Source organism: Prionailurus viverrinus, chromosome B2 (assembly GCF_022837055.1).
Source record: "Prionailurus viverrinus isolate Anna chromosome B2, UM_Priviv_1.0, whole genome shotgun sequence".
In the NCBI taxonomy this organism is placed as follows: Eukaryota; Metazoa; Chordata; class Mammalia; order Carnivora; family Felidae; genus Prionailurus; species Prionailurus viverrinus.
This window is the reverse complement of record NC_062565.1, coordinates 125,852,253-125,863,289: the sequence shown is the minus strand read 5'-3', so window position 1 is coordinate 125,863,289 and position 11,037 is coordinate 125,852,253. Positions and strand designations below refer to the sequence as shown.

Below are 11,037 nucleotides of genomic sequence, written 5' to 3'. Positions count from 1 at the left end.
GGGGGGGGGGCGTGGACGGAAGGGGGAGCCGAGGCGGGAAGTCTGGGGGGAAGCGCCTGAGAGCCGGGGAGACTCGAACCCGCGGCGGGGGCGGTGGCGGAGTCCGTCTGTGCCTCGCGCCGCGGCGGCCCCCGCCTCATTTCCCCGCGCCCTCCCCGCGGCCGCCGAGCCGGAGCCGGAGCCGGAGCCAGAGCCGCGCCGAGCCCGGGACTGCGCGGGGCCTCGCAGGCGGCGGCGCGCCGAGCCCAGCCGGGCCCCCTCCTCGCGACCTCCCGGCCCTGTTGCTCGGGCGCCCCCCGCGCGCGTGAGGCCGGGGCTGGGGCTCCCCGCGGCTTCGCGGGGCGGGGAGGAAGCCGGGCCGCGCACAGCCCCCGCCGTCCCGGGGTCGTGGGGCCGGGCTCCGGGTGTTGCATGCGGGGCGGGGCGGCCGTGAGCCGGAGGCGAAGATGGAAGGCTTGACGCTGAGCGATGCGGAGCAGAAATACTACTCGGATCTCTTCTCCTACTGCGACATCGAGAGCACCAAGAAGGTGGCGGCCAACGGGCGGGTGCTGGAGCTATTCCGGGCCGCGCAGCTGCCCAACGACGTGGTCCTCCAGGTAACGCCGCCGCCCTCGCCTCTGGTCGCGTCCGGGGCTCTGCCGGCCGCCGACCGGTCGCTTCCCGGCGGCTCCGGCCTCCAGCCGCCCGCCGCCAAGGGGGTGGGAGTGGGCGCCGTTTCCAGCAGCGCCGGCCGTGGGCTTGTGCCCCCGGACTCCCCAGCTGCAGGCTGGGGCCGCAGGTGCCCGGGTGGCCCGGACTCGCGGCGCGGTCGAGGGGGAGGGGTCGCTGTTAAAGGACAAAAGTCACGCAGAGATACGGTGGGGGGTGGGGGGCGGAGGTCTGTGTATTCTCGCTCAAGAGCCTAAGTCCAGTATTTCTCGGCTGCCTCTCAAAATCTGTATTTTTCACAACTGGAAGAGCAACTTCAGATGAAGGATATCGGATTGTTACCATGCCTTTCTTTGAATCGTAGATCCTGATATATAACATAGCTCTCCGGATCCTGCAGAGTAGTAAAGTTATCAGTATAGGTAAAATGTTTTTTAAATTCTTGAATAAGCCAGCGGGCGAGACAAAGTGGGTTTTGTAGGAATCGAAGAAGCCTTTTTCTTAAGGAAGCTGAATTCTTGGGGAGATCAAAAATTTGAATTTATAGCTAGTAGTTTGCAAGTAGATATGGAAAGAACTTGTAATTATTGAACGTGTGGCTGATGTAAACTGGACAGTTTTTTGATGTACATTCGGTAACATTTAGTGGAACTTAGGGATTGGGGTTGGGAGATAAGTAAGTATTGAGCAGCTGGAAGTCAGACGTGCCTGTTTGCCTCAATCAGATCCGCAGCTCTAGAGGAGCAAGCAGAGTACATTTTAAGCTTTCTCTATCACATCTGTTTTTAAAATGGAAGGTTTCCTAGAAGTTCTTATCTAATTTATGTGGTGAACATTGTTGTTACTCTGTTTAATGATTCATCGCTGCTGGTAAGAGTCTGTCTAAACAGCATATCAGGAGCAGTTTTTAAGCTTTCATCTTTGTGATGATCCAAGCCAGGTTACCCACCTCTCCAAAACCTAAAGCCGTATGCATGGGTGTAATGTAGTATACCCCAGAGGGCACTGAATCAGGAGGTTTGAGGCCTGGGTCTTTGACCCCATTTTATTGTGAACTGGCAGTGTGACTTTGGGCCAGGCACTTCCACTCTTCAAGTGTAAGCGTTGCTCATCTGAAGAATGAGAGTCCGGTTTCTTCCAACAGTTCTGGAGGTATAAAAATGTCCATAAAGGTCTCTGTTTTCGAATTTAACCTGTGCATGAACTATGACCAAGTTGAAGGAGTTCTGTCCTTTTGCATAATTTTGTGTGTGTCATAATGCTTTTTAAAAAACCTTGGGAGGAAAAGTTGGGTGTCTTAGATAACGACAGCTGGGAGTCTCAAAGCCATGCTGCCATAAAGGGACAAAACGTAAATATTTTAGGCTTTGCTGGCTACTTATGGTCGAACATTCTTCTTTGTTTTTGTTTTTGCTACTCTTTAAGAAGGTGAAAGCCATTCTTAGCTCAGGAGCATACCAAACAGGGCCTGTAGTTTGCCAACCCTTGCTAAAAAGAATGGTGGTGGCAGTGTGGGTTCTTTACTTCCTCGGATGGCTTTGGGGTTAGACTTTTAGCCAGAACGTGCTCATTAATGATACTCCTTTTTTTGTAGCAATAACAAAACATACTTTCAAGTCATTTAGGAACTAAAATTAAGGAGAAACTTCCCAAGTTCTGTTTTAGTTTATGTTTTTGGGGAGGGGGAGCCGAAATAAACTGACGTATATATATATATGTGTGTATATATATATTTAATTATATATATATTTTAACTTTTTAAATGTTTTTATTTATTTTCGAGAGAGACAGAGTGTGAGCAGGGGAGGGACAGAGAGAGAGAGAGGCAGACACAGGATCTGAAGCAGGCTCGTGGGGTTCGAACCCAGAAACCGTGAGATCATGACCTGAGCTGAAGTCGGACGCTTAACCGACTGAGCCACCCAGGCGCCCCTAAACTGACTTATATTTTTAATAGTGCATGAAGACTTTAGGACTTTTAATGTATTATTTAGTAGTATTTAGGATAGACAAATCAGCATTACCCTTTGCTTGAAATATGTTTAATCCAAGTTATTTTTGTGTTTTTCTCAGGTTTATTAATATTCAAAAAGAAATTTCGATTGCCTTTTTGTGTAAAGAGAGGGCGTAAATACCATAAATATTCAGGATTCAGTTATAAGTCGGAAGCTGCAGAAACTTGCTGAAGCAGAACTCTTACAGTAATACATACTAAAGAGTATGGATATCTTGAAAGCAGTTTACTTAAAAATCAGCCTAAAGTGTAAAATGTGAGCTAAAAGGGGAATTGGATTTAGTTCTTTTAAGAGAGTTTGGGATTGTCTGAAGACAGTCCTTTGTTGCTTTCTAAGTGGGATACATTTGGGTCAGCTCCTGTATATTGAGTGGGTTACTTAACTGGACTAGGTGTTGCAGGCCATCACAAGAGGAGTAAGAAGCTCTCAAGGACCTTGTAAATTACAGGGATACCCATGTGTAACATGAAGCACCCATGTGAATGCCATAGGAGTGGTGCAAAAGAGGCTATGGTCAGGAAAGCCTTCTTGACTTGAGATGGACATTAAATTAGTATGGAGGGAGAGCAGTGGGACGGATAAGGCTTTCAGACAGAGAAAAAAACAAGACCGAAGTTGGAAAGGGGAGGAGCCTTTTCAAGAACTAGCAGATTTAAGGTTTGCTGAAGCTGCAGTATATTTGGGGGATAATGGAACATAGAGTTAGAAAGAGACCATACTGAGAAAGACCCTAAAGAAGGCAGAAGATTTCATATTTCAGTAAGCAGTGGAGACTCATTAATGGTTTTTGACCTTGGGTGGGGGGTGAGGAGGAGGCTTTGCAGTGGTCTGGAATGGATCCTGGGTGATGGGCATTCCAACCAGGGTAACAGCTGTGCAATAGGAAACAGATCTGGATGAACAGGTCTGTTACTGAAGGGCTGCTGGCTAGACACTATGTGAGGTGCTTTGTTGGATAATGTTTAATTGAGGCCAAATTATCAAGGCTGGGTGGAGAGCTTTGAACTAATTGTGAAGGTAACAGGGAGTTGTAGTGTAAGAGAAATGACTCATAAAAGCCATGCTTTACAAGGCCTTTAGATCAGTGCAGCAGGAGTTAGAGGGAAGAAGCTGGAGCTTTTTGGGAACACATTCCCAAATTTGGGAACACATTCTCTGTTGAGAATGGTGAGGAGCGAGGCCACGGTGCTCAAATGCAGGAGTGAGGGAGACACCGGGGAGGATGATTTTATCTCCCAGGGGCATTTGGTGCTGTTCGGAGACATTTTGGGTTGTCCTAACTTGTAAGGAAGGAGCAATTCTCCCGGCATCTAGCAGACAGAGGCCAGCGATGCCACTAAACATCCTACAGTGCATAGGCCAGCCCCCCAACAAAGATTTATCTAACCCCAAATGCCAGTCAGTGGTGCTGAGATCAAGACATCCTCACCTGGACTCTGGTGGTAACCGTGGAACAGCAAAGGAGGCTAGAACTTCATAGAAATTATGAAGGTAGATTTGATGGGCCTGGGTTACCTAGTGATATTTAGATGAGGGAAGGGTAGAGCAAGGATTATTCTTTGTTGGATTCTACTCACCGCCTAAAAGGGGGGCAGGAAGAGTCTGGTTTTAGGTAAAAGATACTGGCAATTTGACTTCTGGCATTTTGAGATGGCAATGGAAATCTTCAGGAGATATTTGGAAACTTATGGATGTTTGTCCCCACTGAGTGCTTGTTCTTACGGTGAAATTCAGATATTTGGGGTGTCTTCTCTGCTTTTCTCACCTAAGTATTTTGGGGGTAGGGGGGCAGGCAGCTTCTTATGCTGTGGGCATGCATGTACACATCAGGGCTTTGATTGATGTAGTAGTTTTCAGCATTTGTTAATAAAAGTCATGAGAAGGCTGAGTCATCTGGGAGAATGAGTGTAGAAAACAAAGAACAGAGGGCTGAGAACTGAAGGGGGAAGGAGCTGGCATTTATTGAGTGCCTATTATGTTTCTTTTACTGGGCAAATCATTTTCATGTAAGAACTCATTTGATGCTTACAACAACCCTGTAAAGTGTATTATTTTTTATTTATTAACTAGGCACCTGATAGGCAGAGAAGTTAAATCATCTGTTCGTGAATAAAGCGTCTCTCCTTTACCGTTATTCCTTGTTACCTTTCAGCTCTTTCTTACTTTCGCTGTTCATGTGATTGGTTTGCCCATAGTTCTCCTAAAGAGTGGAGATTTAAGATTGTTTGATTTTGAGTTATGTGTGGATTTCCTTCTCTGCATGGTCAATAGTTTCATGTATGATGATGTCTTGAGACACAGCCACTTAAGAGAAATAGGAAGATTCTTGTAGTTGGTATCCTATGCACACAGAGACACAATTTTATATTACTACAGCTGGCAGACATCTTAAAGTATGTTCATTACCCTGGTTTTGGAATGGTAGAGTCAGTGCTGTTCTGAGTTGAAAGGTTTGTTTTGGGGGGTGCCTGGGTGACTCGGTTGGTCGAGCATCCCACCCTTGGTTTTGGCTCAGGTCATGATCTCATGGTTTGTGAGACTGAGCCCCTCGTTGGGCTCTGTGCTGAAAACTCAGGGCCAGCTTTGGAGTCTCTCCCCCTCTCTCTGCCCCTCCCCTGCTCACAGGAGCTCTCACTCTCTCAAAATAAGTAAATAAACTTTTTTTTTTTTTTTTTTTTTAAGAAAGGTTCGTTTTTGGAGACTGTCAGTAGACAAAGTGAATGAGCTACAGCTTTATAGAATTATGCTCAACAACAGAGAGGAACAGGACTGGGTGGAGAAAAATTTGGTTCATAGGATATAATCATGAGGAGTTTTGCTCTTTGCTGAGCAAAAAAAATTCATTGACTTAAAGATCACCTTATCTAGAAATAATTTATTTTATTTTTTAAAGACGAGGGAAAGTATGCTACCACACTAATCAGTATGTTTTCTTAGCTTTTACTTGGAGCCCCTACTTTGGGAAATGTTTTAAAACTACATACAAATTTTCAGTGCGTAATAGTTTGAGAAAAGGTTCTAGTACTAATGGTTCTTTTATTGAAGGTTCTAACCAGTGTATCCCTATTAATGAAGCTGAAGAAATGTCTTAGATCATTTGTGTTGAGCAACATCTTGGTAGAATATTTGAGTAACACATTAATTTAATGGGTGAAAATGACAACAGTGACACATAAACCATTTTGCTTTTCTCTTGAAATTTGTTCAATTATAAGATTTACTTATTAATGATAGTATTAAAGTAAGGAAAGAGAGCCTCATTTGTTCACTGAAAGTTATAAACTTAATACAATAAATGTCAGGTTTGTTGTTCTGGAGCAGTGATTTCTTTTTTATTTGTAATTTCTGGATCATTGAAACAGTTACAACAAACTACAAAAACAATCTTGCCTTAATCAGACACTTTCCTGTATATAGCTGAAAAGCGTACTGTTTGTGACAGAAGTGACACTTAATGGTTTTCTGTAGTATCCTATTTGCTTTTTAAATTTGTTTTTCCTATATCATTGCTAGTTTTAGCCTTTTCTTTTTGCTTTTAAATGAATAGCTCAGAGTTAGTGTCTTAGTATTTTGGGAATTCATGCTAAGCATTTTGATGGAGCTGTAGAAGAGCATACAGGCCGGTATAAGGAGCTCTAAACATGGGAGGCAAGTTCCAGTCCTGTCTGTAGCCAGCCTTGTGACCTTGAACAGATCACTTAATGTCTGGATTTTCTTTTTCACAGCCTGAAGAGATTGGATTGGGTTTTTCTTTTCTTTTTTTTTAAATGTTTGTTTATTTATTTTGAGAGAGCATGAGCTGGTGGCACTCACGAGGCTGAAGAAGAGAGAATCTTAAGCAGTCTCCACCCTCAGCGTGGAGCCTGTCCCTGTCCCTGTCCCGGAGGCTCTGCCTCCCAACTGTGAGATCATGACCTGAGCCGGAAATCAAGAGTCCCAACGCTTAATTGACTCAGCACCCCTGGATTGGGTTTTTCAAAGAAACATGTTAGAGTGTTGAAATGGCCACTGTGTCCAGCCACACCTTAAGAACATAGTGCACAGTCCTGAAATTAGTTGTCCACTGTTTTAACAGTAGAATTGATTTCTTTTACAAGTTTTGGAGATTTGATGAGGAGAATCTCAGCCTGGAATGCTGAAGGGACTTTGTATACATGAGGGAACTGCTGAAAGGTTTGTAAGGTCCCTAGATATTTGGCCAGTGAGAATTTGAAATGGGTGATAAAACTTGGCATTTATCACCTTTTGCCTCATATAGGTTTCATCGTCTGTAGCCTTTCCTGTGATATAGATGCATCTTCATTCATCTTTTCCCTCCTTTACCTCTATATTATTTCTAGATAAGGTGATCTTTAAGTCACTTGGGCACTTGGGTGACTCAGTCGGTTGGGCATCTGACTTCAGCTCAGGTCATGATCTCACAGCTCGGGAGTTTGAGCCCCCCGTCGGGCTCTGCTGACAGCTCAGAGTCTGGAGCCTGCTTCGGATTCTGTGTCTCCCTCTCTCTCTCTGCCCCTCCCCCACTGGCACTCTGTTTCTCTCTCTGTCAAAAATAAACATTAAAAGAAAATAATCTCATCTGATCGGTTGAATATATAGGCGTGACATAAAAATCAGGATGTAATAAGTTCAGCTCAGAAATCTTTTTTTAAATTCATACCATACACTAAGTTTCATTGAAATTTGGTAAATAGGACCTCGGCCTTTAAAAAAAAAATACTCTATCTTTTCTTCGTTTTGTTTCAAGAATTGACTTTATGTTGAATTTGAATCTACCTTCTTAAATGATGAAGCCAGAATTTATAAGATCATGTATCTCCTACCTCTTTTGGGTTGTGGATTCCTTTGAAATTCTGGTGCACCTACACGACATCTGTCTAAAAAATACAATCACACAAAATTTTGCATATAATTTGAGGTTGCTAGCCTTCCTCCAATTTAGTCAGGCTCATCCCATGGACATCTATGTTAAGAAAGTTTTGAGGACGGGCAGACAGGCCTGTGAAATGCCAAACATAATGTTTGTCTTAAGTCAGTTTCGTATGTTTTCATGAATACTTCTTAATGGCTACTATTTATATTCAGGGTATATATATAATAACAGTGGTAAAATATCAGGAATTTTTCTTGCCTTCATGGATTACGCTAATGTTAAAAAGGAAAAGAACCGTGTATAGTTAATACAGAATCATTGCCGACTTGGGGACCTACTTAGTTGTAGGGGAAGGTTCCTCTGAGGAGAAATGGATGGAGATAAGGGAGCGAGAATGAGATGTTTCACATGGAGGGAAAGCATGTGAAGGGCCTGAAGTTTGAAGAGCTTAATGTGTTTGAGGAAATGAGAAGCTGGAGCCCTTGGGCAGGGGGAGAACATGGCAGGGACCACACACTGCAGGGCCTTGTACCCAGTGGTAAGGGGTTTGGATTTTAAATATGCGAAGTTTCTGTTAAGGGAGTAGCATCATCTATATTGTTGGGGTTTTTTTTTTAATTTTTTTTTTTTGTTAACGTTTATTTATCTTTGAGAGAAGAGACAGAGTGGGAGTGGGAGAGGGGCCGAGAGAGAGAGAGAGAGAGACACAGAATCGGAAGCAGGCTCTAGGCTCCGAGCTGTCAGCACAGAGCCCGACGGGGGGCTCAAACTCACGAGTGGTGAGATCATGACCTGTGCTGAAGTTGGACACCCAACCGACAGAGCCACCCAGGCGCCCCTAGCTATATTGTTTTTTCAAGTTTCTCCCGCTGTGTAGAGTGAAGAGCAAACAGAAACAGATTGGCCAGTGGATATGCAGTAGCTCAGATGGGAGATGACCGTGGCTTAACAGTAGTGCGGTGGCAGTGGATGGAGAGGAGTGGACATAGTGGAGATACTTTGAGGTGGTAAAAATAGGAGGACATGATAATGGATTGGATATGGAACATAAGGGAGAAGGAAGAACTCAGGGATGTTGCGGGAAGTCACTATTCTTACGGTTGGGAGAGGAATGGGTTTTGGGGGGCGGGTGGTTTGGTGTGTGGTGGAAAGGTAGTCGTGAATCCAGGAGGGTTTTTTTGTTTTTTTTGTTGCTGTCCTAGGCTCTTAGAATGCTGCAAGATTGTCAGGGATGCCTCTGCCAGAGGGGATTGAACATGTTTGGCTTGCAGATGTCCATTTGAAGATTATCAATGACACTTAAAAGCCAAGAACGTAGATGAAATCAGGGAGGAAGAGAAGGAAGAGATGACAGGGAGGAAAGAAAAAAGACTGACTAGAAATGCAAAGAACCCTGAGGAATGCAGTACATTTCTAAGTTGGGTAAACTGGAAGGCCGCTAGGAAGGAAGCTAAGAAGGACAGTCAGAGAGAGGTTGTAGGGAAATTGGGAATGTATATTGGACCGTGCCATGGATGCCAAGCAATGCAAGTATTTGAGGAAAAGAATAGTTAACTGTGTTGAGTTTGGTTGGCTGAGAAGTTGGGAAGATGTGGGCAGAAATATGGCCATTGGATTTGGCAGTCTAGAGGTCATCGGTAACTTTGATGAGCCAATTTCATGGACTCGTAGAGATGGAAACCAGATTTGAGTGACTTGAGGGATATCCGATGGCCCAGGAATTAGAGACAGAGTGTATAGATAGTGTTTGAAAGCTGTTTGCAGATGAAAGGAAACAGACGTGGGGTAGAAGCTAGAGGTGTATGAGGATATACAGGAAGTCTTCCTTCCTTCCTTCCTTCCTTCCTTCCTTCCTTCCTTCCTTCCTTAGTATAAAACATACTGCAGCATGATTTTACTTGTTAGGATAAAAAGGGAAGAAAGGAAGATGAAGGAAGCATTGAAAAAGCAAGATTGTTCAGGAGCCCAACTGCACAGAGAATGGACTTAAAAGAAAAGGGATCCCTTCCTCAATTTTGAAAGGGGGGAAGAAGGAAGAACATGGATATAGAGACAAGTAGGTACATAGATTCAGTGCAGGAGAATTCTGATGTTCCAGCCTAATAGTTTCTACGTGTTTTACATACCGAGGCAAAAATAACAGTTTAGTAGTGGGAACAATCTGAATATGAAAGAAACAAAAAATCTACTTACAGTAGCATCAGAAAGAATACATACTTAGGAATAAATTTAACAAAAGATGAGGTGCCTGGCTAGTTCAGTTGGTAAAGCATGCAACTCTTGATCTTGGGGTTGTATGCTCGAGCCCCACATTGGATGTAGAGATTACTTAAAAATAAAATCTTGGGGCATCTGGGTGGCTTAGTGAGTTAAGCATCTAACTTGATTTTGGCTCAGGTCATGATCCCAGGATTGTGGGATTGAGCCCCATGTTGGGCTCTGTGCCGAGTTGAGCATGGAACCTGCTTGGGATTCTCTCTCTCCCTCTGCCCCTCTCCCTTGTTTGCACGTGTTCTCTCTCAAAATAAATAAATAAACAAATAAATAATAAAAATAAGTAAAAATAAAACCTCAATCTCTCTCTCTCTTTCTCTCTCTTTTTTGTTAAAGAATCACTGGGCACCTGGTTGGTTCATTCAGTTAACCAGCTGACTCTTGGTTTCAGCTCAGGTCATGATCTCACAGTCTGTGAGTTGTAGCCCTGCCTCGAGCTCTGTGCTAACAGTGTGGAGCCTGCTTAGGATTCTCTCCCTCTCACTATCCCTCCCTACTGTGCTCGTGCATGTTCTCACTCTGTCTCTCAAAATAAGTAAATGATATTAAGAAAAAAAAAACACCCAAGATTTTTATACTACAAAATATTACTAAGAGTTATTAAAGATTTAGGGGCACCTGGGTGGCTCAGCCAGTTGAGCGTCCAACTCTTTGCCCCAGGTCATGATCCCTGGATCTGCTTAAGATTCTTTCTTTCCCTCTGCCCCTCTCCCCGACTGGTCCACTCTTTTTCTCTAAAAAAAAAGATTAAAGATTTAAATAAATGTTTTAAAGTTGTATTTATTTTGAGAGAGAGCTCACACATGCACGAACAGGATAGGGGTAGAGAGAGAGAATCCTAAGCAGGCTCCCATGTTCAGCATGGAGCCAATCACAGGGCTCGATCTCACAACTGTGAGATCATGACCTGAGTCGAAATCAAGAGTTAGAGAGGCTTACCTTGACTGAACCACCCAGGTGGCTGAAGATTTAAATAAATGGAGAGACAGTCTGTTCATAGATTGGAAGACTGGATGTTGTTAAGAGGACAGTGGTTCCCAAACTGACCTGTAGATTCAACCAGATCCCTATCAAAATCCTAGTAGGCATTTTTGTAGAAATTGTCAAGCAGATCCTAAAATTTATAGGGAAATGTAAAGGACCTAGAATAGCCAAAACAAAGGAAATAGAAGATTTGCCCTACCTAATTTTAAAACTTACTTTAATCTACATTAGTCAAGACAG

At 43.8% G+C, this 11,037-nt stretch overlaps 1 protein-coding gene across 7 annotated transcripts in view; it reads left to right on the top strand.

The window, feature by feature from the left end:
• The first annotated feature begins 446 nt into the window (after window positions 1–446).
• Window positions 447–11,037, top strand: part of REPS1 (RALBP1 associated Eps domain containing 1) — an 89,733-nt gene continuing 79,142 nt past the window's right edge. For all 7 annotated transcript variants that reach the window (XM_047858455.1, XM_047858457.1, XM_047858456.1 and 4 more), the window contains exon 1: window positions 447–599. In XM_047858455.1, the coding sequence (XP_047714411.1) occupies window positions 447–599 (153 nt within the window). The remainder of the gene's footprint in view (window positions 600–11,037) is intronic.